The 23637-nt window shown below is 41.0% G+C and overlaps 1 protein-coding gene and 1 pseudogene across 1 annotated transcript; one reads left to right on the forward strand and one right to left on the reverse strand.

Annotated features, from left to right (window-relative positions):
• The first annotated feature begins 94 nt into the window (after window positions 1-94).
• LOC137298741 (solute carrier family 49 member 4-like) lies at window positions 95-6934 on the forward strand (annotated as a pseudogene).
• Window positions 6935-8220: 1286 nt separating this feature from the next.
• On the reverse strand, window positions 8221-22053 carry LOC137298742 (solute carrier family 49 member 4 homolog). Its single transcript, XM_067831018.1, has 11 exons — window positions 21678-22053; window positions 21025-21115; window positions 19449-19584; window positions 18427-18533; window positions 18033-18127; window positions 11479-11608; window positions 10889-10997; window positions 10704-10771; window positions 10414-10535; window positions 8753-8935; window positions 8221-8375 (listed from the first exon to the last, which is right to left on the reverse strand). Exons 1-11 carry the CDS (start codon window positions 22051-22053, stop codon window positions 8221-8223), a joined length of 1572 nt encoding a protein of 523 aa, XP_067687119.1.
• Between the last annotated feature and the right edge of the window lie 1584 nt (window positions 22054-23637).

The raw sequence follows: 23637 nt of genomic DNA on the forward strand, positions 1-23637 counted from the left end.
TACCTTGTATGTGATAACGTCAGGTGCCTTCTATGTGTATGAGTGCAGTCAAGTAACTCGGTCAGTCAATAGCAAAGTCAAGCCCCATGACAAGATGGAACGCGCCAACACAACAGATCCAGCTCTGAACGACGAAATGATGGATGGGGAGGATGTTGATGACCAGGTACCCTCCTTATCCAAATCAGATAAAGAAAACAAGGCACTCAGCGTACGTAAAGTCTCCATGGCATCCCCGAAGGCATCAGAAGACTCTGCCCTGTTGGCGGAACATTCAGTCTTACAAGAGAAGGTGGTATGTTCTGATGGTGTTCTCGTTTGCTGCTCTACTTCAAGCAGCCGTATGGAACACTTTCGGACCTATTGCTCAGTCAGTTAAGGCTCTGTTCGGGTGGTCAGATGCCAATATAGGCATGTTGAACAACTGGGGGAATATTGTGTACATTGTATTCATGTTTCCAATGGCCTGGTTGATGGATGTCAAAGGTAAGGATCTGTTCTCGGTGAATCTCTCAAACTATTACGGGTCATTGTCGTCTGCATTATAAGAATGCACTTAGTAATCACCAGTAATACATGGCCGAGTAATTCAAGGTGTTTGTAATCTCATTACGTTGTTACTGTTATTTTTCCAGCAGGTGGCAAAGGCATGTTGGTTATATTGGCCTGGTAGTCAATAATAATATAAGCTGACTGAACGGGGTAGATTAAGTATACTTAGTACTGAATGTGTTGAAGCTTTTAATAACGCCATGTCAAGGACAAGCACTTGTTTTTATCATCTTTCATGATAACAAAATCCAGCCACATGTGTGATAATCTTTTCACCATTGATATCCAGCGAGAGCCTAATATTTAGTGTTATCATACAGTGGATAGCGTTCTCTGCAAGATAAAGCAATCGATATTTTCGGTATTCTTTGGGGTCATATGCGAATATCGATGCAAACTGGAGAGGTCATATACAAACTTTAGGGACGACGTTCTCAGTATAAACAATCATGGCCTCATGCCCATCTATCGGCGATCGTGTCCAGGTTCTCGGCCCTGGTTGCGGTACAGATCCAAGAAAATTCAAAGAAAGATTTGATGACAACAATATGTGCTTTAACATAAAAAACTTTCGAAATTAAGGTTTATGATTTGTGACAATTCGCATTTTTTAAAATATAAGTGACATTATATCATGGATAGGTTATCGCACTCGTATGTATTTTCGATGGTTAATACCCTGTATTAGGAAAAAACATGTCTATTCATTATGAGGATATTAACCATTACAAAACACACGTGCGTGATAACCTATATTTTCTAACATTATTGTATACTAAATGAATGTTGTACTGACACTGCAATCCATACTGTCATTGTACGAACATTGCTGTATTATGTAATGACCTGTAAAGTTGTTAATCGTATAGCATTTGAATATTCTTTGTTTGTTCCTCACTGAATTCTTTAGTGTTTGTAGTTCAAGTTATTGTTACAATTTAGAAATCGACCCGTAACAATGTTTACTTGAACGACTCATAGTATGTGTGTTAATGGGTCGGTCAGGGAGCCTTGTGGTTAATGCGTTCATCCTTCGCGCCGAAGCTCTGGGTTCAATTCTCCACATGCGTAAAATGTATGAAGCCCGTTTCTGGTGTCCGCCACCGTGATATCACCGGAATATTGCTGCAAGCGTTGTAAAACCCAAATCACTCACTGTAGGAACTATAGGATTCATATGTATCTATGTCATGTGCCTTTAGAATGTGATTAAGATGGCTTGCAACTGATTCATAGTCATGGATACAAGATAAGTTGATACTCAGGCTTATAAATTACATCTATGGATGTACAACGTGATTTTTGCACTGTGTGCAACCATTCTGCGGTGACAGTGACAGCGCTATTGAGGGAAAGGTCATCAGTCCAAAGAAATCCACTGTAGCGAAGAACTATGTGCATAACGTACTTAGCTGTCACGGTTATCATATACATACCATTTACAGAAGTTACCTTGATGCATATAATGTTACTACTGGTTTATTATGACAAGCAGTTTTAACTGTAGTTGGATTGTCGCTCAGATTTTACTACACGTCCCTGTTATGATTGAAATCATCCTTTCATATTCATGCATGTTTTAGATCATGATGATTAGCTACAAATGTTCAGCTATGTGACCTTTAAGGCTTATTTCGCCACCCTCTCACTCCAGGACTACGGGTATCGATGCTGTTGTGCTCTGTGCTGCTGGTGTTAACTACCGCCATAAGATGCATCACCAGTGACCCAGTGCCAGCCACATGGTCAGTACCGCTGTAGTGAATACAGAACACTTGTGACACCATGGCAATGTGATTAAAAATTGAAACACAATCCAGTGGATATTAAATGTGACGCTTCAGTGCATTCTATCAGACTCAAGACTGCATTTTAAAGAAACTCAAGCCAACAGCCTATTAATCGATGCAGTGTATTTTATACGTGACCCTGTATTAACAAAGGTAACCTTGAACATTGTCCTCGTGAACTATTACTGTGAAAAAACTTGTTTATGTGCGCTGGTGGGACCTGTTGGCGATATATAGACTGTTTTTATATTGTATCGTCTTCTGTAGTTGAAGTATTTTAGATTTCATGACTACTTTTGAATCTGTGATAGGCTAGTTGCTTTTACTGCTCTTTGTCGGCATATATTGTTAATTCATTCCCTTGTTTTCAAGCTGTAATATTGCCTATACGATGTAAAATTTTAACTTAATCACTACTGAAACCATTGGAGCATTTAAGTAGATGATTCCCATTGAAGTCACAGAATGTCAACAGTGTGTACAGGAATTATCGTACATTGGACATTTCACCTTCGTCCTTTCGTAATGCAGCATTCAGAGCAAGCCACCAATAAACAGACACACAGATCAATGGATATGTTATCTACCATCTGTGAGGCATGTTGTGTGATATTGTGAGAATGCTTCTGTCCCAGGTTGATGAACATCGCAGCATTAGTAGTTGGCGTGGCTGGCACTGTACCATTCGCTGGCCCCGCCCTCCTCTCTGCTACATGGTTTCCTCCCAATCAGAGGGCCACTGCAACGGCAGTGTCAGCTATCTCCACCTACGTCGGCGTATCCGTGGGCTTCATCATTGGTGAGGATCAAATCAATATACAGTACTTATAATTCTACAAGAAAAAGTATGCAGGCATTTGCTTTGATATCTTCTATATCAGTTGTTTCAAACTTTTATCCGAAATCGTGACGTAAGTTCCGGAAATAGGCACTTTCAGATGAACATTAGATAGACACTGTATTGCCTTAGAAGGATCACACACCTTCATGAAATACAGGAATGTGTAACTGACCGTAACGTGAAAATTAGACTTCTCTGACGATCATTAAATAAATACGAAAATGTAGCTAGTGATGGTAACCGATCGATACCAAAAACCGACACATAATATGTAACAAATAACAGATGACACTGTATTGTAAGAGTGCAAAGAACACCGGAGACGACAGGGTTGTGTGATCAAAGTCTAAACTTCTGCGATGATTAATAGTGAGTCATGGCTCACGATTGGTAAAAACACGGTTTACGAATTTGAGGGTAACTCGTGTACTCTTCAGGAGTCCCTCAGCGAGTTGAGGACGACAGATTATTCCCAGTCTGTCGAGGTTTGTCAAATGTTGAAATGAAAAAGACGCTGGATGTCTGGATCTCCTAGCGAATTCTGTTCTTTCTTCTGATGACGAATTAAACATTCCATTTCAAAGCTGTGTCACACCCGTTTCCAGTAATCATTTCATTTTCAGTGCCGCTCTTGGTGCCACAGCCAGATGAACAAGCCTTGAACATGACTCACCTACTACTTTCAAAGTAAGCAGCGCCACATATTCACTTCTCATTGTCCCCTGTGTGTGGACATGAACCACCTATGCCATTATCCCGTCGTCCTTTGTTGCAGTTCGTCAAGTCGCATCAACTCCAGTGGGTTCAGTCTGACGCCAGCCGCTAACATATCCGAGGTGAGAGGCGGCATCATGAGACTCATGTATACAGGTGATCAACGTTTCCTCCATGCAGTTAATCAAAATGTTAATAAATATCATAAATAGAAGATGTCATTTTAATCTGTAAATATGTCGGTTTTCAGTGGTCTCCCTCAGTGGTCTCCAGTGGTTGGTCCAGACAGTTGAAGCATTTCGTTATCACATCGCTCTGTTCCGTTTCAGCATGGATGCCATTTCTGAAGCCCACGCTAGAAGTCTCCCACATATATTGTGTACTGAATAAACCCTTGCATACCCTTCTCTTGGGACAAACATGCATACTCTTTCGACAATTACTTCTAGAACTAGTATGGGTATCTGCTTGTGTTCATTTAAGTTTTTTCTTGAGGATGGTTTCATCGAAATAGCACGACTGAATTGTTATAACGTATTAATTGTGGTGAAAACAGAATGTGCTGCTTGTGTCCTGCTGCTGCTACTGGTGGTGATGTATTTCCCCGCCAAGCCTCCATCTCCCCCTAGTCTCACAGCGTCCATAGAGAGGACAAGCTACCTGCATGGGATCAAGGGACTATTCACGTAAGATAGTTGGCTGTCTAACCAACACGAAATTATTAGTGGTGTTCAGTTCCAAACTCCCTCTTCACTCAGCTAAGAGCATAATTTTGATGACTTGAAGGCTATGAAAAGAATGTCATAAACCACACTGAATGTGATTTTAGGTCACCGGAATTGGACTATGTGCGCTGCAATCCTTTGAGCAAGACCCTTGAAGATCTTAGTTAGCGTTGATCTTTAGTAACGCCTTCTTGTCAGAACAGTCGGCCAACGGATATGGGTGTCATGCTTGCTACCTTGATTTCGAGGTATCGCAAATGCGTATATTCCAGCTATATGGCGGCGGTCTGTAAATTATCGAGTCTGGGCCTGGCAATCGAGTGCATGAGCATCAATAGCATGAGCATCGATCTGCGCAATTGAGAACCGATGACCTGTGTCAACCAAGTCAGCGAGTCTGACCATCCAATCCCGTTAGTCGCCCATTACGACAAGAAGAGTCGCCTTTTATGGCAAGCATGAGTTGCTGAAGACCAATTCTTCCCCGGATCTTCACGGGTCCAACGCATGATGGTCTTCAGGTCAGCGCGACTCTCTTGTGGCATTCATGTGTCTATTTTTGTCTGGTGTGCAGGCATAGACGCTTCTGGGTGATAATGGTGGCCTTCAGTATACCATCGGGAGTTTACGTGGTGTTTGGAGCTGTATTGGATGTTGTCCTGAACAGTGTCGGAATATCACAGGTAATAAGTATTTCTGTTCATGTTGTTCTATGATATTTCAAAAGATTATCGCAAGTCATGGCAGACCTGCACATAAATTGAACGTCTATGGAATATACTATGAATTGCAAGCGAGACTGGCAAACAATCTCGATCAGTTGTTTCAACCGCACATTGTCAGACACTGGCTGGTTAAAAGCTGGATATGCATTATACTGTTTTCTGTGTACGTCAATGCAATTACAAGACCATGTATCCTTTGACATATCTTCAAGTATAATTTATATGCAGAAACTACCCTTAACTTTTTAAACATGATTACTGAAACGACGTTCTATATAACAGTGCCATTTCCATATACGCTCCATCCCCATATTACTAGACTTTGTTTCTGACTCATACACCTCATCCCTGAAAACACTGAAAATAAGAACGAAACCAAGTCTTTAAGAACTAGAGAACATTCTATTATTGTCTTTCAGTACCATGCTGGTTGGATGGGGTTTTATGGCACGATAGGTGGTTGTATAGCAGCATTACTGATGTCAAGGTAAGGCCAGTCTGGCAGAAAGCCTTGGAGACGTAAACTTTACTTCACATTTGACCGGGTTAGAATTGATCTTCAGCAACCCACGACTCTTAAATAGCAATCAACTTCAACGTTAATAATGATTGAAATGTTGAGACTCATTTTGATTACGCCAGACTACACCTGTCTGGTCATCTTTCTGTCTGGTCATCTTTCTGTCTGTGCTACAGATCCCAAAATTAGGTAAACATGCTTTCCCCAAAGTCATATCCAGCTGTGCATTCCTTGAACAGATTATCATTGAGCATTGAAGGAATTGACCATTGGGCTATGTGAAACATGAGTACAAACAATGATATACCTAAATTGTCTGTACCCAGCTCCAACGATCATACAGAATATAAGTTGGAAGACGCATTTTGTCCCGTTTTGAATATTATGTAAATCGCAAATTCAACAATGGCGTAAACTCAAAATCAAATAGTTTTTAGTTCTGTTTATCCTGTAGGTACTGTGTGGATGAACTGGGCCATGCTGGGCTCCGTAGCAGTTGCCGTCCCTCTTCTTCTGTTGTTCACAGAGAATTACACTAGGACTGACATCGACACACAAGAGATTATTGTACCAGAACCCGGCGAGGATGGCCCTGTGTCCATCAATACCGATATTAAAGCTGGCTGACAAGAAGCCATCAAACATCCTGAAAGTGTTATTGAATACCCCTTCTCCTCTTATTGGTGAAGTTATGGGTTTAAGTTTCATACTGTGTCTCGATTGGACAGGTGTGATTGTACATGTGTTTCTCATGGATGTGGAAAGGGTTTTGTCTCATCACTATGGAGACATATCGATGTTGTTGTGATGAAGGAAAACTCTGATACTCACAATCACGCATATACACTTTAAAGCCAAATATAATCAACATTATATACGACTGTTTGACTATTTACGGAACTGTATGATTTACCAGGACATTTGTCTGTTGGTGTAAGGACTTGCTCCTGCACATTTTCCCTAAGTATTCTTCTTTGACAAAAAGATGAAAAATGGCATGCCTAGAAAGAAGACCAACTGGCAATTTTTGATAACTATTTACAGCGTTATTGTAAAATTATCTTGTATTTTTGTTGTTGTTGTTGTTGTTGTTGTTGTTGTTGTTGTTGTTGTTGTTGTTGTTGTTGTTGTTGGTGGTGGTGGTGGTGGTGGTGGTGGTGGTGGTGGTTCAGTTGGTGTGGAAGGTCCTGAACTGATGCAATCCATAAGACAGCTGAGTCACTGATCAAGAACATCCGCTATTCTTCAGTTACGACACACGTGAGCTGAAGGTCAGATGCAGTTGTTACAAATCACACCAATATGTTGGAAATGTCTATTACACTTGTCTGAGTGGCATTTATTTTTAGAAGTTGGAAGCATTAAACGCAGAAACCATTACGCTCGGATTCCGAGAGAGAAGAAAAGATGTGCTGAATTTCATTTTCATATGAACTAAAGAATTCGTATAATCTAGAAAGGTAGCAAACATTGCACCTTCCTCGCTAGCCTGAAACAAAAACTGAATAACAATTATCAGTTACATAAATTTAATGCATACTCTCATTGCAAATACGACAATTTCGTTACATTTTGGTCGTCTTGTCGCAATTTATGTACATAGAAAATGACCTTGTCAATTCCCTTACTATGAAATACAAATGACTCGTTAAACGTGTGTGAATGATGCATCAGAATAAAAAAGAAATAAAGTGATAAAGACAATTCTTGCCCGTTGACAAAAAAGCTATCCAACAACGTAAACCAAGGTAAATGTATTTCAGTCATCAGGTACTACTTTAAAGACAGAAACGCTTATTTTCAGTCATTACTGTGTGCAATATAATGTGCATGTTTTATTTTTTTTAATCGATGCAAGGATAAAACATATTATGGTGACAGTCACCTACAATGGAAATAAAAACACAATACTAAATCAGATTGACCCGTCAAAAGTTCTTCCACGAGGAATCGCCGAAGCTGTTATCAGTGAGCTCCACCTCCTTGACACTTGGATTTTGTCCCGTTGATTTCTCCGTTTGGCTATTGGCTCTGTGGCGTATTTTGAAAGTGACATATACTTCTGTCTAGCTCATTGTACAGACGCTCTGGAAATCCAGAAATCTCGAAGGCCATTGACAGATTTGTGAAATTTGCATGAAGACAACAGTGACAAGAGTTGCGGGTCTGCACCTTTGAAACAACTCCCTCTGGTGGTTGATAGTCCGATATAATGACGTTGAGGGAATCGTCCCTCCAATTTTGAATCAGTTTAGTGTCAGAATATTCCACAGTGACGAGGAACTGATACTCCTCCTTAACTACATCGTGATACAAATGATCAGTATTGAAGGAGAAGGAATTACGTTTCCTATTAATCAGCTTTAGTGTTGGCATCAATCGACGCAGCAGGAACAATGCTTTCTTTTCTGTCAATGCCACTCCGAGTATAGTTCTCTTGGAATAACAGAAGTAGGGGAAGTGCAACTGCTACAGACCCCAGGATGACCCAGTCCATCCATCCAACACCTGCAAAAAATTCAGATTAGAATATTTTGAAGCTGGCTTTTCCCGACTTTATTCACAATGGCAATTTTAAATATTAATCCAACGTCAAACCCGTGGCTTTTGTAGGGTTCTTTTTATATCACCCTGCTTTCATTATAACGTTTCTTATTTTCCTTCCCCAAAAGTTACTTATAGTGTATTCAGTAATGTATAAACCGAACAGTGTCAGTGTATGTCCAGTCAAGCAGTTTTGAAATACGTGTAGACGATACAAGTGTTCAAAAATGAAAACTTGACCCTAGTTTATGATCCTTGGTCTTAAAACGTTTCATCATCATGCGTTACATAGCAGTACTGGACCAAAATCCAGAGGCTGGGGTGAAATTAGGGAGGTATACCTATTCCTGGAATCTGCATGACAGACAGAAAGACGACACCTGTCAAGTTGTTAGCCAGGGTGAGAACACCGACCGTTACGCCCTCAGCAATTGGATAAGACGCCTCACACCCAAGCTCGTAGAACAGAGGTATAGAAGCACTGATGAAGACTCCCATCAAGATGGAGGACAGGTACAGCGAGGCTGGTGGCGGAGAATCAGTTCAATCAAGCTAAACAGAAATAGGCAAACAGGAAATATGGATGGTTTCCAGCATATCAGTTGGAACGGTCGTTAGGAATAGGTTGGGTGGTCAAGATGACCATGGCAGCTTGAACTAGCTATGAAAACGTCCACCACCGACGTTCATGCATTTGATGCCGTACCCCAATGACTGCACTCAACATTGACCAAAGGACTGACTATTTTCATATTACACACACACACACACACACACACACACACACACACACACACACACACACACACACACACACACACACACACACACACACACACACACACACACACACATATATATATATATATATATATGTGTGTGTTCTTTGGTCAATGTTGAGTGCAATGGGATACGGCATCAAATGCATGAACGTCGGTGGTGGCCGTTTTCATAGCTAGTTCACGCTGCCATGGTCATCTCGACCACCCAACCTATTCCTAACGACCGTTCCAACTGATATGAAGGTCGGGGTAGAATAGGCCTTCAGCAACCCATGCTTGCCATAAAAGGCGACTATGCTTGTCGTAAGGGGCGACTGTCGGGATCGGATGGTCAGACTCGCTGACTTGGTTGACACATGTCATCGGTTCTCAATTGAGCAGATCGATGTTCATGTTGTTGATCACTGGATTGTCTGGTCCAGACTCGATTATTTACAGACCGCCTCCATATAGCTGGAATATTGCTGAGTGTGGTGTAAAACTAAACTCACTCACTCCAGCTGATACACTTTTGAACTATAGCAAGAATGACATAACGACCTTTGTCATTGTCATGAAAGGTCGTGGAGGATATTACCGATACAGAGTGACTCTTGCCATTTTTGAGCGCGCTCTGTTTGCACCAGCTGCCACACATGCACATGTTGTACAATGTAAACAAGTCAAGTCACGACTTTCTGATATATTTACTGACAGTATTTGCTATGTTTCTACAGTCAACATGTTTTATTTGCAGACTATACATTGTCAACATGATGCCAGTAAGTAATAGGTACGATAAAAACATCAGTGATAAATCGCGTCTATATTACATAGAAGGCCGTTAGACATCCCTCTTCATCACCATGAACTGGAACTGCAACGACTATACCAGAACACGACCAGCCAGCCAGTTGGTGATTATTGTCCTGTAATAAGCTGAGCCCACATTTGTCCCTATCCCATCGGTGACAGACGCTGCACAGGTCCCATATGTAAGGGAGACTGAAATGTGCACCACTGCCCTAAACTCTGGTGCTTTGAATTGACACAGTCAGTTTGTGTTACTTCCCACTTCTGTGTAACACAACACTGAAACTCACATGTATCTCTGGATAGCTGATCACGATCTGAGTATTGATTTGTGAGAAGCAGTGATGCTATACTAATCATGTCTTCCAAAGTATCTTTGATGTGCAGTTCCGGATACCATTAGATACAATATTCACATATGCACTCACCCATACTAAAGGGGATGACAGACAGACGGATTAGGACAAACCACAGCGTGGCGGTTGTTGCTAAGACGAATAGGACCAACAGCATCTTTTTCTTCAAATGCGGCAGATATAGATCGGCGACCCTTGAAGTAAAATTCACAGCTTTCAGCAACCTCAGCGGTAAACATAGCAAGAGAGATTATACCTAATTGTTACAATCACTATGTCAGATATTGCATAAATTGTAAATACATTCATGATATTTGTCACATGTTCTGTCTCACAGCCCATCCTGACATATTTGTACCTACCTGGACAAAAGCAGCGCAGCTACACAAGCGCCCATTGTGGAGTAAAAGCCAATCCAACCAGCATGTTCCTGAAAGACAATAGCTGTTGAAGATTCCACAAGTTCTTGTTACGGAGAGTTAAGGCGCTTTCAGTGACATTGCAACAATGTTAATGAAGACACGTGGAATGTAATTATCATTTTTACCTGTGTTACATGGACACTGTTCAGCACCACATCCAGTACAGTCCCAAATGCCATGTAGACTCCTGTTGGGACACTAAAGGCCAGCATTATCATCCAGAAGTCTTTATTCCTGCATATAGTACAGACAATTGAATGATACAGTGTGGGGCGGACCAGCTTGAGTCACAGCTCTTTAGCATTTAATCACCAATCCAGATAACCTCCCCAAAGCAATTTATGACATCACAACAGATACATGTCACGTATACAGATTCCACGGGATGCATTACAATGCATTTTACTAAGGAGATAAACATCATGTGTTGGTCAATTTCCGGGTGCTATCCAGTATTCGAAGCACGGGGATGCATTTTGAACCGACGGCGTTACTAAATAACATATGGAAACTGGCCAACACATCAAAACCCCAAAAAGTATGTTTGTCGGAAGAGGCGACTAACTGGATTGGGTGTTCAGACTCGCTGACTTGGTTGACACATGTCATCGGTTTCCAGTTGTGCATATCGATGCTCATGGTGGTGATCACTCGATTGTCTGGTCCAGACTCGATTAGTTACAAACGCAACTGGGACACATCTGTCAAGTCTTACGTGAACAGTCCTTTGATCCCTCGCAGGTAGCTTGTCCTCTCTATGGAAGCTGTGAGACTTGGGGGAGACGGAGGTTTGGCGGGGAAGTACACCACCACCATGACCAGCAGCAGGACACAGGCAGCACATTCTGCATCCATCAGAGTAAATTCAGTTACAATAACAGTAGCGGTATTACTAATACTACTCTCAGGAAAAGATTAAAATGTCACTCGTTTTAGAAACTGTTATTCTTGGAGTAAATTATTCTCCAAACTGCAGCTTGTGACAGCAAACATCTATGCAATTTGTGAGGCGGCTACATGGGGCTTCACAAATTCCATCTCTGCGGAAATCGAACTCAGTGATATGACAGAATTCTTTAAACACAGGACTACCACAACGAACGAATGAGGAGTCGTGCATGCATTGCCGGAGAGGAAGGATACTGATACGGGAAATACATTGAACATGGTTAAAGGTCACATGCAACAAAAAAATCAAACATTATTAAAACACATTTATCACTTATTCATGACATATAATATACATTGCTGCTTTAAAAAAAACAAATAAACAAAATTATAAGCGTACAATCGCGATTCAAAAGTGCAATATTTTGTACTTGGGCTTACTTCCCTCGAAACGAAGCCCTCGGGAGACCGAACCCAGTCATAGCGGGTAGATGTGCACTCAAGTGTAACGACGGCTTCCGATTGGCTGTTTCATTTGCTGACATGCTGAGGGTTCATTGTGTGTACAGAAAGATGATCTGTTTGATGGGCAGTTTAGAAGTGTAGCCAGTCACAAGAAAGTAAGATTCTGTATGGATAACAACTTCTTTTTGTGTACTTGATGCGTCGTTTCAGTATGGATTCATATACTGCTGTCAAACAAAATCATATACACTAAATGAAGTCGTTATCCATGAAGAATGTATATAGAGATGTTGGGTTTGGAAAATACATGTTCTCTGAATTTGCGCTAGATCCAATCAAAAATCATGTCAGTAGAGATGGTAAACTACTGCGTGGCTGGAATCTGTCATTCGTCCAAGTACAAAGCAGGACTTGAAACTGACAAGAGTTTGCACCAGTTTCCGTCAGATCCAGTCATCCGAAAAAAGTGAATGTAGTTTGTTTGCAACCCACAGACATAAAAACATGTCATGTGTATCACACGTGCCTAATTACATAATGTGGCAGAGACGGGACTCGGGTGCACGAGTCATAAATCAACTTATTTTCTTTATGTCGTATAGTCTGATAGGTGTTAAGTGGTCAATGATCGAAGCTGTGTATTGCATGTTGTCTTTAGCAGACAGGCAGGCAGACATATAGGTGTGAATATACCAGACACTGAGCTTTCTCTGTGACAGGGACTGCTTACCACAATCAACAAGTTTTTTTTACGTAACGAGTAGATTATTTACTTGTTTGTGTACACAACCAAGATTAGACTACTGCTCACAACCTCAGACGCTGGGCATGCATACTGTTTCAAGCTCCGCTAACCTGAAACCAGTTTTCCCCCCGGCGGGGGGGGGGGGGGGGGGGGGGGGGGAATTTAGTGAAACGTTTGAACTCCGATTTCGCGGGCTTTTTTTTCATCGCGTTTTTTTTCAACTTTATAGGTTGAATTGGCATTTTTTATGATTTGTTTCGGTAAATGCATAGTGAAAGGTACCAGAATCTGCAAAGTTGTGTTTTACGTTGCATGTGACCTTTAAAATGCCTCTAGGGCAGCTTGACTCATGAGGCACCCGTGGCGAGCCACCTCCTCGTGGTGGGTGCTGGGTAACGCTAAGTGCTCGCCAACCCCCCGTGTGGATCCGGGGGCATATTTGGTCCACCAACCCGTTTGCCGTGGGTTGCGGCCCTGTGTCGGTGGAGGACGGGAGTCTGGGGGTTGAGGGCACTGGGGGCCTGTGACCGCGTTCCCTTTGCTCAACACACCCCTTCGACCCTTACTTCACCTAGACGGGAGGTTGAATGGGCCCGGTTCAACCAATCGGCTGGTCATGCCAAGCCCTGTGCATAGATTATAAATTTATTTATCATTGCACAAGTATGATTTGGAACTGATTTTGATTGATTTTGGTCTTGGCTCTAATGTCTAAAACATGTTTGATGTTGAATTATGTTGCTTTGAACTTTGCCTAGAGTCTTATGCCAGAAGGCGATGGTTCATGGGCCAATCTGGTAGACTAATTATTTCTAATTCTTCTACTGGAGTATATCATCCGGGTATCCTTGGTGCTGCAAGCTGGAGGCCCGCTTGCTTTAGCATCGTCCTTGTGATACTCCGTGGTGGGTGGGGAGCTCGGATGATGAAATCTACATAACTAACCATGGCTTACGAAATCTACAAGCTCTTTACAATGAACTTCCTAAACCCTGTATAATCATGGGCGATTTCAATGGCCATAACCCACTCTGGGGTGGTCCTACTACGAACACCAAAGGTAAATTACTTGAGGATTTTCTTTCAAATAATGATCTCTGTATTTACAATGACGGATCACATACATATTTACATCCTGGCACAGGGACATATTCAGCTCTTGATTTATCAGTTACTGACTCTAATCTCTTAAATGAATTTGAATGGTCGGTTCACGATGACTTGTGTGGGAGCGACCATTTCCCTACAATACTAAAACCTGTGAGCCCCTCTGATGTACCTCCATCATCACGATGGAATTGTAAAACGGCCAACTGGGCTCTATATGAATCTCTCTGTACTGGCAAACTTAATCCCGAACGTTTTATTACTGCTCCTGATGCTATCAAATGTTTTTCAGATGTACTCATTGACATTGCTGATGAGTGTATCCCAAAGTCTTCTGCAGTTCCACATATTCGAAAACCATGGTTCAACGATGAATGCAAACAGGCTAGAAAGGCAAGGAAAAAAGCAGAACATTATTTCCGTCGCCACCCTCTGGTGAATAATTTAAATAGATTTAAAATTTTAAATGCTAAAGCACGGCGTACCTTTAAACAGAATAAACGCCAATCTTGGCAAAATTATGTATCTAAAATAAATTCTCGGACACCCATGTCCAAGGTATGGAACATGGTCCAGAAAATTAAAAGTAAAGGTACTAAATCTACTGTCCATCATCTTAAACATGGAGATCAATTGCTTACTGATAAATCAGATATTGCTAATAAACTAGGTGAAACCCTTGCTAAACAATCTTCCTCTTCCAATTATGTACCAAAATTCCAGCAATATCAAAAACAAGAAGAAAAGAAAACTATTAATTTCAATTCTGATAATGGGGAAGATTATAATGAAACTTTTTCTATTCATGAACTCCATACTGCTCTTGATCAAGCTCATGACACTGCTACTGGAGCTGATAACATACATTATCAACTCCTGAAGCACTTACCAGAATCCTGCCTAGAAACTCTTCTCAATAATTTTGATGATATTTGGACATCGAGTAACTTTCCTCCGTCATGGCGTGACGCCATAGTAGTACCAATACCTAAACCTGGACGTGATCATACGGATCCATCCAATTATCGACCTATTTCACTAACTAGCTGTGTTTGCAAGACCATGGAACGCATGATAAATAATCGACTTGTTTGGTACTTGGAAACAAATAACCTTATAACTGATATACAGTGTGGTTTCCGCAAAAACAGAAGTACTGTCGATCACTTAGTGCGTTTAGAATCATTTGTTAAAAACGCACTAATTAATAAACAACATGCTGTGTCTATCTTTTTTGATCTCGAAAAAGCATATGACACAACCTGGAAATATGGTATTTTACGAGACTTACATGACTTCGGCTTGCGAGGTCGTTTACCTCAATTTATAGCCAACTTTTTAAATGACAGACAGTTTCAAGTTCGAGTGGGTTCTACCCTGTCTGATCATTACAATCAGGATCAGGGTGTTCCACAAGGCAGTATTCTGTCTGTCACACTTTTTAGCATCAAGATAAATAGTTTATCAAAAGTTTTAAACGATTCAATTGATGGATCGTTATTTGTGGATGATTTTAATATTTCTTGTCGTGGTAAAAATATGCATACCATTGAACGGCAACTGCAGCTTTGTTTAAACAAAATAAATAAATGGTGTCTTGAAAACGGCTTTAAATTTTCTAAATCCAAAACTAATTGTATACATTTTTGCAGAAAATATAAGCCACATAAGGACCCTGAACTATCTCTAGATGGCACTCCCATCAAAGTTGTAAAGGAGGCCAAGTTCTTGGGCCTAATCTTTGACTCCCACTTAACATTTCTGCCTCATATTAAATCTCTTAAAACTAAATGCCTGAAGGCTCTTGACTTGTTGAAAGTTATTTCCAACTAAAAGTGGGGAGGGGATCAGGCTACCCTCTTACACCTATATCGATCACTGGTCCGTTCGAAACTCGATTATGGCTCCATCGTATATGGTGGAGCCTGCAAAAGCAACCTTAAACTTCTTGATTCTGTCCACCATCAAGGTCTAAGACTTTGTCTTGGGTCTTTCAGAACGTCACCTATTGATAGTCTTTACGTTGAGGCCGATGAACCATCTCTTACTCAACGTCGTATACAATTGTCTTTACAATACATTACTAAATTATATTCTAACGAATCTAACCCTGCCTATAACTGTGTGTACAATCCGCTTTATGAGGATTTGTATAACAAAAAGTCGTCTCTTGTCCCCCCTCTTGGGCACAGAATTAAACCATTTATTTCTTCTGCTGGCATTGAGCTGGAAAGTATATCGCCTTCCCGTCTTCTTTCTTCTCCTCCTTGGCAATTGGTTAGGCCACAAGTTGACCTAACCTTAACATCATTTCAAAAATCAGAAACAAATGACTTACAATATAAACAAGAATATCATCAATTAAAACATCAATATAGCAATTACAAACCCTTATTTACAGATGGATCCAAGGACGGTGGTGCAGTGGCTTGTGCCACTGTCATTGGATCCAGAACAATATCTTCTAAATTACCAGATAATAGTTCTATTTTTACAGCAGAAGCTAACGCCATATTAACAGCTCTTAAATATATTCAAAGACACCCGAAACGTAAACAGTATATAATCTATTCCGACTCTCTTTCTTGCCTTCAGGCTATTAAAAATCTTTCTTGTAAACATCCACTTTTAATAGAAATTATTGAACTGTATAATAATCTTGCTACTGGCCAATGCGACATCGTCTTCTGTTGGATACCCAGCCATGTAGGCATTTCTGGTAACGCAATGGCCGATCTTGCTGCAAAGGCAGCACTCAACAAATCTGTGACACCACTTCTTATTCCCTACACTGATTATAAAGCTACCATTAGATCTTATATCCGTGATCTGATGCAGAAGAAGTGGGACACCCAAGTTGGTATAAATAAATTACATGAGATAAAACCTTACATTGGTTATACCCACTTGGGTTGTCAGTCCAGATTTGAAGAGGTCATACTACGACGATGTCGTATTGGTCATACAAGGTATACCCATGCATACCTGTTAAAAGGTGAGGATCCTCCATTTTGTATCCCTTGTGATGAGAGAGTCACGGTCAAGCATATTCTGCTTGACTGTGTCGAATTCTCCATCACAAGGGATATGTATTTTACAGTTAAAACGATGAAGGATCTTTTTACCAGCGTTAGTTTTCATTTAATTACTGGTTTTTTAAAAGAAATTGATTTTTTGATTGAATTGTGAGCAATATGTTTCTGTAAAAAGATGTATTTTAATAATTGGTAGTTTGGATTCGTAACTAGAATTGTTAGTGACTGTACCCTCAAAGGGGGTTGAAGTATTGTAAAATTATTGTCCTCCTGAGAGGGTACGTAAGTCCAAAAACATTCATAGTAAATTTAAGTCTACCAGGCTTTTAATCGTAGTATTCCTGTTGTTTTAATTTTGGCTAGCATATTGTACACTCGCCAGCGGCTGAAGGGATGGTGTAAATCCAACTAGGGTCCATGCAGGTAGCAAAGGTACTGTAAGTCCCCATGGTTCCTAGTATGGTGATCTACCTTCTGTTGCTGGCGATCTATAGCCTGTTTTTATATTGTATTGTCTGAATATTGATATTAGTTTTAACTTTCCAAGCTAGTTTTAATTCAAATTGTGATACTGTAGTTGTTTTACTGTCCTTTGTCGACAGGTTTTATAACACACATATATTCCTTTTCAGTGGTTTGTTCCCGTCACGATATGGCTGAAATATTGCCGATGTGACGTTAAATATTAACTCACTCACTCACTCACTTGACTCATGAGCGTGTATAGGACTACTGTCCTGCCCACAAGGAATCACAGTGGTCTCGCCTTAGGCAGGTGGGTTTGATGAAAACTGCTTCTGTTCACCCAGCAGAAAATGGGTACCCCATGGGGTAAGTCGTATGCTTATTAATCTTCTAGTACTCTTGGCAGCTCGGGTTATCCGGGCAAATAATGTCCACCATGTGTTATGCTAGTAGAGCATGCCCATGCAGGTCGAGTTCAGCGCTATAGAGGTGGCCGGTTAATATTGTGATATGGAGTCACTGTGGCATGTACAACCAGTTTGATTTAAGGGAAACGTTGATCACCTGTATACATGAGTCTCATGATGCCGCCTCTCACCTCGGATATGTTAGCGGCTGGCGTCAGACTAAACCCACTGGAGTTGACAAGACGTGACGAACTGCAACATGGCACCATTACAGCAAATATGATAATGGCGACAGACAGGTAGATAGATACATAGAATGCGGTAACAACATGTGGACGGGTGGAGTGCAGACCAGGGGACATATAGAAATGAACGGATTGGATTGCACATTAAGTCCCAAATCTCTTCCACCCTATCTCCGTGGAGTAGTGAGATCACTAATTGAGGGCTCACGTGAGGCGTGGGTATAGAGGGGATGGGGGACCTGCTTACATTCAACAAATGACTTATCTATATGAACAGACAGACAGGCAGAGTGTCCTCCTTCTTGCCTTGTAGTTAGAACGTAGGTCATGTTCATGGGTAGTTCGTCCGGTTGAGGCACAAACAGCGGCCCTGTGGACACAAGGTAGAGAAGATATAACAGAGACCAAACTATCTACACAATCATAAAAATGAAAGCAGTACCTTTCATCTATTCCAAATGAATCATTACTATGCGTCTGTGAATGATCATTAAATAGTAATGAAACGAAATGTTTACGATGCGGTGAACTTATAGTGTCACGTGTTACAGATGCATGCAACGGCGGGGAAATTATTCATCCAAAAACCACGGGAACATACGTAAGTCATCAGATTCGGAATTGTCTTCAATAAAAAGTGTTTCAACGACATTTAGAAGCCAGCATTTATGGATGTCAACTTCTATATTTTGAGGATCACTTACTCATGACAAGAAGTATATTGACGAATAACGAAACCAAGTTTTCAGTGTACTGAGCCAGGCATCCCAATGGGTCATAAACGCCATATCTACCAGGCCCATTCATAAATGTCAGTGCATAAAATAAAGGAAGTTCCTCTAGAAAAATGGCCGACAATACGGAGCTTACCGATATTAATCATGTCCACCCTGAGCATGTTGATATGTCTCATGCCAAGTTATAGAGTTATTGGAAAATCCTTCCAGAATATATTCCCTTTAAACATTTAGAACAATGTCACAGCGGATGGCATCAAGGAACTATGTTTTGGGTAGCGTTTCCTTTGACAAAAATGCTCTTTTGTCGTTATTTATTCAAAACTGTGAACAAGTCATTACACAAGAACCTTCCACCTCTAAACCGAGTTGTTAACAGTGTCTCCTTCAATGGATCAGGTGTGATTCTGAACCATTCTAAAACAAGGGAGGCCACTCTAATTCAATCTAACCAACACCTCTCGTGTCATACGAGCAAATTGAACAATCAGAACCACATTCAACCATTAGTATCCCAATAAACATAACCGTATGCTAAGTGACTACACATGTATATTTCTTCTTTGTTCCCCTTTGACTTACGCAACTTACCAAGCTGAAGATAGCCGACACGGCTGTTGCAGTGGCCCTCTCCTTTGGGGGAAACCACGTGACTGACAGGAGGGCGGGGCCAGCGAATGGCACCGTGCTAGCCAAACCATTTATCATCGCTGCGATGTTTATCAACCTGACAGTAACATCGACACAACATGGTTACAGGATAAAAATCGCAGAATTTAAGAAACGACGAGTTTGTAATGGGTTGATAGAAAATGCGTTGCTGAAGTAATGAATAAAACAATATATACCTAAACCATCACTACTATTAACTTTTGGGCTGACTCTACAATCGGAAATGTGCAGTCCATCATACTGGGTTTTGAAGCCCTATCTAACATCCATGGGGAGATACGTGAACGTTGCTGATCTATTATATATTTGGGAGTGAACACACATGCAGTTCAAAAGTTCAGGGCAAATTATGAAACATGAAAGCAAACATTATCTCAAGTTTACTGAAAATTTATGTTTGAAATACTAGAATTCCTCCGTGACCATTTGTGTGAAATTTGCTGATGAATTATTTAGACAATACAGTCTTGCTATTTTCGTAGGATATTGATCCTACTAGTCAGCGCAGCGTAGGAAAGTTCTTGTCCGCAAACCGTGCAACGAAAATAATTATGGAAGACCAAATTTCCTCATTTCACAATATTTATAAACAAAATACATCGTGGAGTACCTTCTCAACCGGTTTATTTGCCATTCAGTATAAAAATATTGGTTCGTTACTCTTGATAACAAGTGTGTATAAGGCAAACACTAATTAACGACAGCATGCATGGGATCATGGCTGCCTAGTCTTTCATCTGAAACTACACTGGATGATAATATGTTATATACTCACACATAAACAGTTTAGATACCTCTGGTTCAGCAAAAACAAAACGAATGTGGTGTAAGTATTTGTTAACGCACACCACACTGGAGATTAGAATGTGTGACTTATTCAGGAGTCTTATTCTTATTCAAGATAAACATAACGTAGCCTCCCGTATGATCCACTTGAAAGCCATATACAACGTACATTGCACTGTCAAAAGGGCCTCTCATTTATACGGTTTGTATGAGGTACACTGGGCGCCGCATGTAAAATAGACTGAATTATCACATCATATTTACAATCAAAGACAGTTGTGTTGACCTAAGTAAATAAATACGAAGTTGTATATAGCCTTCAAACTGGTTCCAATGTTAAGAGGCCCGTGAAGGTACACGTTAGAATTCGTCTTCAGCAACTCAGTGTTGTCGTAAGAGGCTACTAACGAGACCGGGTGGTCAGGCTCGCTGACGTGTTTGACACGTCAGTGTATTCCAGTTGCGTAGGATGATGCTCATGCTCATGCTGGTTGATCACTAGATTGTCTGGTCCAGACTGAGTTATTTACATACAGCTGCTATATAGCTGGGAAATAGCTGAGTGCGGCATTGGACAACAACAAACCAGTCTAACTAAGGGCTATGATGGGACCGTTTCTTTACTTCCAGACAACTGCATGTTCGACAAATCAAAGTTCGGCATAACGGTATTTGAGTCACATGTATCATCACACCATCTGGTACTGACCATGTCGCTGGTGCTGGTTTACTGGTGATGCATCGTATGGCCGTCATCAACACCATCGTCACGGCGCACAACAACATGGATACCCGAAGTCCTAGAGTACGATAGACACCCCTTAAATTTAGTTAATTATCGCGACTAATATATACATCGTATCATAGTTTTCCAAAAGATTACGAAATCATATGTCTGTGAATGATAGCAATTTACATTTACAAAACGACGGTTAGATCATGTAGTTTAATACAACAGCAGCAAACAGCAGTTACTGCTTTTATTAAAGAGCTGTCATTGGGAGGCGATCTGCCAGACGAAGAGTCTTTGTGTGTGAGGGCGTAATTTTTTGTCTGTGTCTGTGTAGAATACTAGAAACAAATCACACGGTGTGAGTTTGATTTTACGCCGCTTTTAGCAATATTCCAGCAATATCACGGCGGCGGAAACCAGAAATGGGCTTCACACATTGCACCCATGTGTTGAATCGAACCCGTGTCTTCGGCGTGACAAGCCAAGGCTTTAACCACTAAACTACCCCACCGCCCCGACATAAATATGAAATGCATGAATTTAAAAGTGTCACTATGAACAGTCGATTGTACTAAACAATTGCGTTCCTTCTGAAACTTTCATGAAGGCAGATAAGGAGAATCCCCTACCTTTAACATCCATCAACCAGGCCATCGGAAACATGAATACAACGAACAGGATATTACCCCAGTTGCTCAACATGCCTACATTGGCATCCGACCACCCGAACACAGCCTTAGCTGACTGAGCAATAGGTCCGAAAGTGTTCCACGTGGCTGTCTGAAGAAGTGCAGCATAGGAGAACACGGTCAATACATACCACCTTTGCTTGTAGCACTGGATGTTCCCTAGGGAGTCCAGCAAGGGTGAGTTTTCATGTGATACCTTAGAATATGCAGTGGAGTGACCATTAAGTGCCCTGTTTTCCTCTAAAGGAGATAAATGGTCTTCAGGCTCGCCCATCTTGCTATTCAGTACAGGTTCTGATTTACTGACGTATTCCATCCTACCATGACGCTTTGAGAAGTGCATCAGTGCACACAAACAACGCATATTTATATAAACGTTAACGCCATGCAGGGTAACGTACCAGCTGCCTACTACATATTAATTAAAATTCAACAAGCAGTGACACATGGCGATTAAGTTTTCACTCATCTTACCAGACAGGGAGCTGATGAACACGTTTCATTTTTCCTACCTTTCACTAGTACATTGTCCTGGGTAGAATAGGCCTTCAGCAACCCATGCTTGCCATAAAAAACGACTCTGTTTGTCGTAAGAGGCGACTAACCGAATCGGGTGGTCAGGCTCGCTGACTTGGTTGGCACGTCATCGGTTCCCAGTTGTGCAGATCAATGCTCATGCTGTTGATCACTGGATTGTCTGGTCCAGACTCGATTATTTACAGACCGCCGCCATACAGCTGGACTATTGCTGAGTGTGGCGTAAAACTAAACTCACTCACTCACTGGTGCATTTTAACACTTCTACAGCCTTGAGCCGAATGTGTACGAACAAACTGTCTAAAGATATACTAGCGACTAAACTTGTCCCTGAGGTCACCGTTCGTATGGCGTCAGACATGTTTGTTCTTCATTTTATCACACACACTGCATCTTTGGAGACAGTCTGTATAATATTCCCTGAAAAACATGAAAATGACACTTTCGCCCTGTCCCTTCTATGATGTAAACGTTCAAATACCCTGGAAATCTGGGTTTTTTTTTCTCAATTGAAGAATTTCCTATTTCCTTCGGGCTTCTTTTCAATTCAAAAGAAGGTGTTTGTTCTATATCATTTCGACACCATTTGGTAGAGATTATGTGGTTTGTCATAGCACGAGGTCAAATGTTAAAAGAACTAATGCCCTCAACTCACACCAACTCTGAAGACCTCCACTGTCTTGCATACATGACTAACACTCGTCCCGTCTAGTTCTCAGACCTTCTTTAGGCTTATGTACCTTCTAGACCTCTGATATCTGAGAGTCAGCACTTTCTTGTTATCACCAAAGTCTAACAAGCTAGATATGGACTTTTCCTATGCTACTGCAAAAGAACGGAATGGCGTCCCTCAATTCATCCGATCCAGTTCCGACTACCAGACATTCAAATATCTACTAAAAAGTGACTTCTTTAAACAAGCAAGCAATTAATGCTCATCTTAATTTGTTCACTTGGAGCAGGATAACTGAAAGAAAGGTGCGCTTTAGATACCCTTCGTATTATCATTACAATCAACTGTGAGGATTCCGTAATGCACCCGCATATTTATAAAATATATACATGCATCCATCCAACCATCCACCATGAATGCCTTACCCTCTTATTTTACGTAGATAAATAAGGAAATCGAACGTTTTACAATGTGTTTCAGGGTGCATTTGCTTACATTTTTGGCGACTTGTCTTTAAATCATATGGACACTACATTTTGCAAGACATGCCCCATGGATCAAGAAGTATGTATACGATGTGTCATCGGCACAATTGGATGGTTGTGCTTGATTTCTTTACAGAGATTTAAAAGGGCGTAAGTATGGCTTCATATACTAATTATACTCAGCTTCCTGATGCAAGCGCCGTGA

Source organism: Haliotis asinina, chromosome 10 (assembly GCF_037392515.1).
Source record: "Haliotis asinina isolate JCU_RB_2024 chromosome 10, JCU_Hal_asi_v2, whole genome shotgun sequence".
NCBI lineage: Eukaryota > Metazoa > Mollusca > Gastropoda > Lepetellida > Haliotidae > Haliotis > Haliotis asinina.

What these genes read in the sequence shown, in the direction of transcription:
- LOC137298742 (XM_067831018.1), bottom strand. Translation starts at nt 22,053, where the DNA reads ATGGAATACGTCAGTAAATCAGAACCTGTACTGAATAGCAAGATGGGC. An exon ending in ACCTACGTTCTAACTACAAG is followed by an intron (nt 18,128 to 18,426) that starts GCAAGAAGGAGG and finishes GCCATGTTGCAG; the next exon opens with TTCGTCACGTCTTGTCAACT. An exon ending in TGTCATCCCCTTTAGTATGG is followed by an intron (nt 8,936 to 10,413) that starts GTGAGTGCATAT and finishes CTCCGCCACCAG; the next exon opens with CCTCGCTGTACCTGTCCTCC.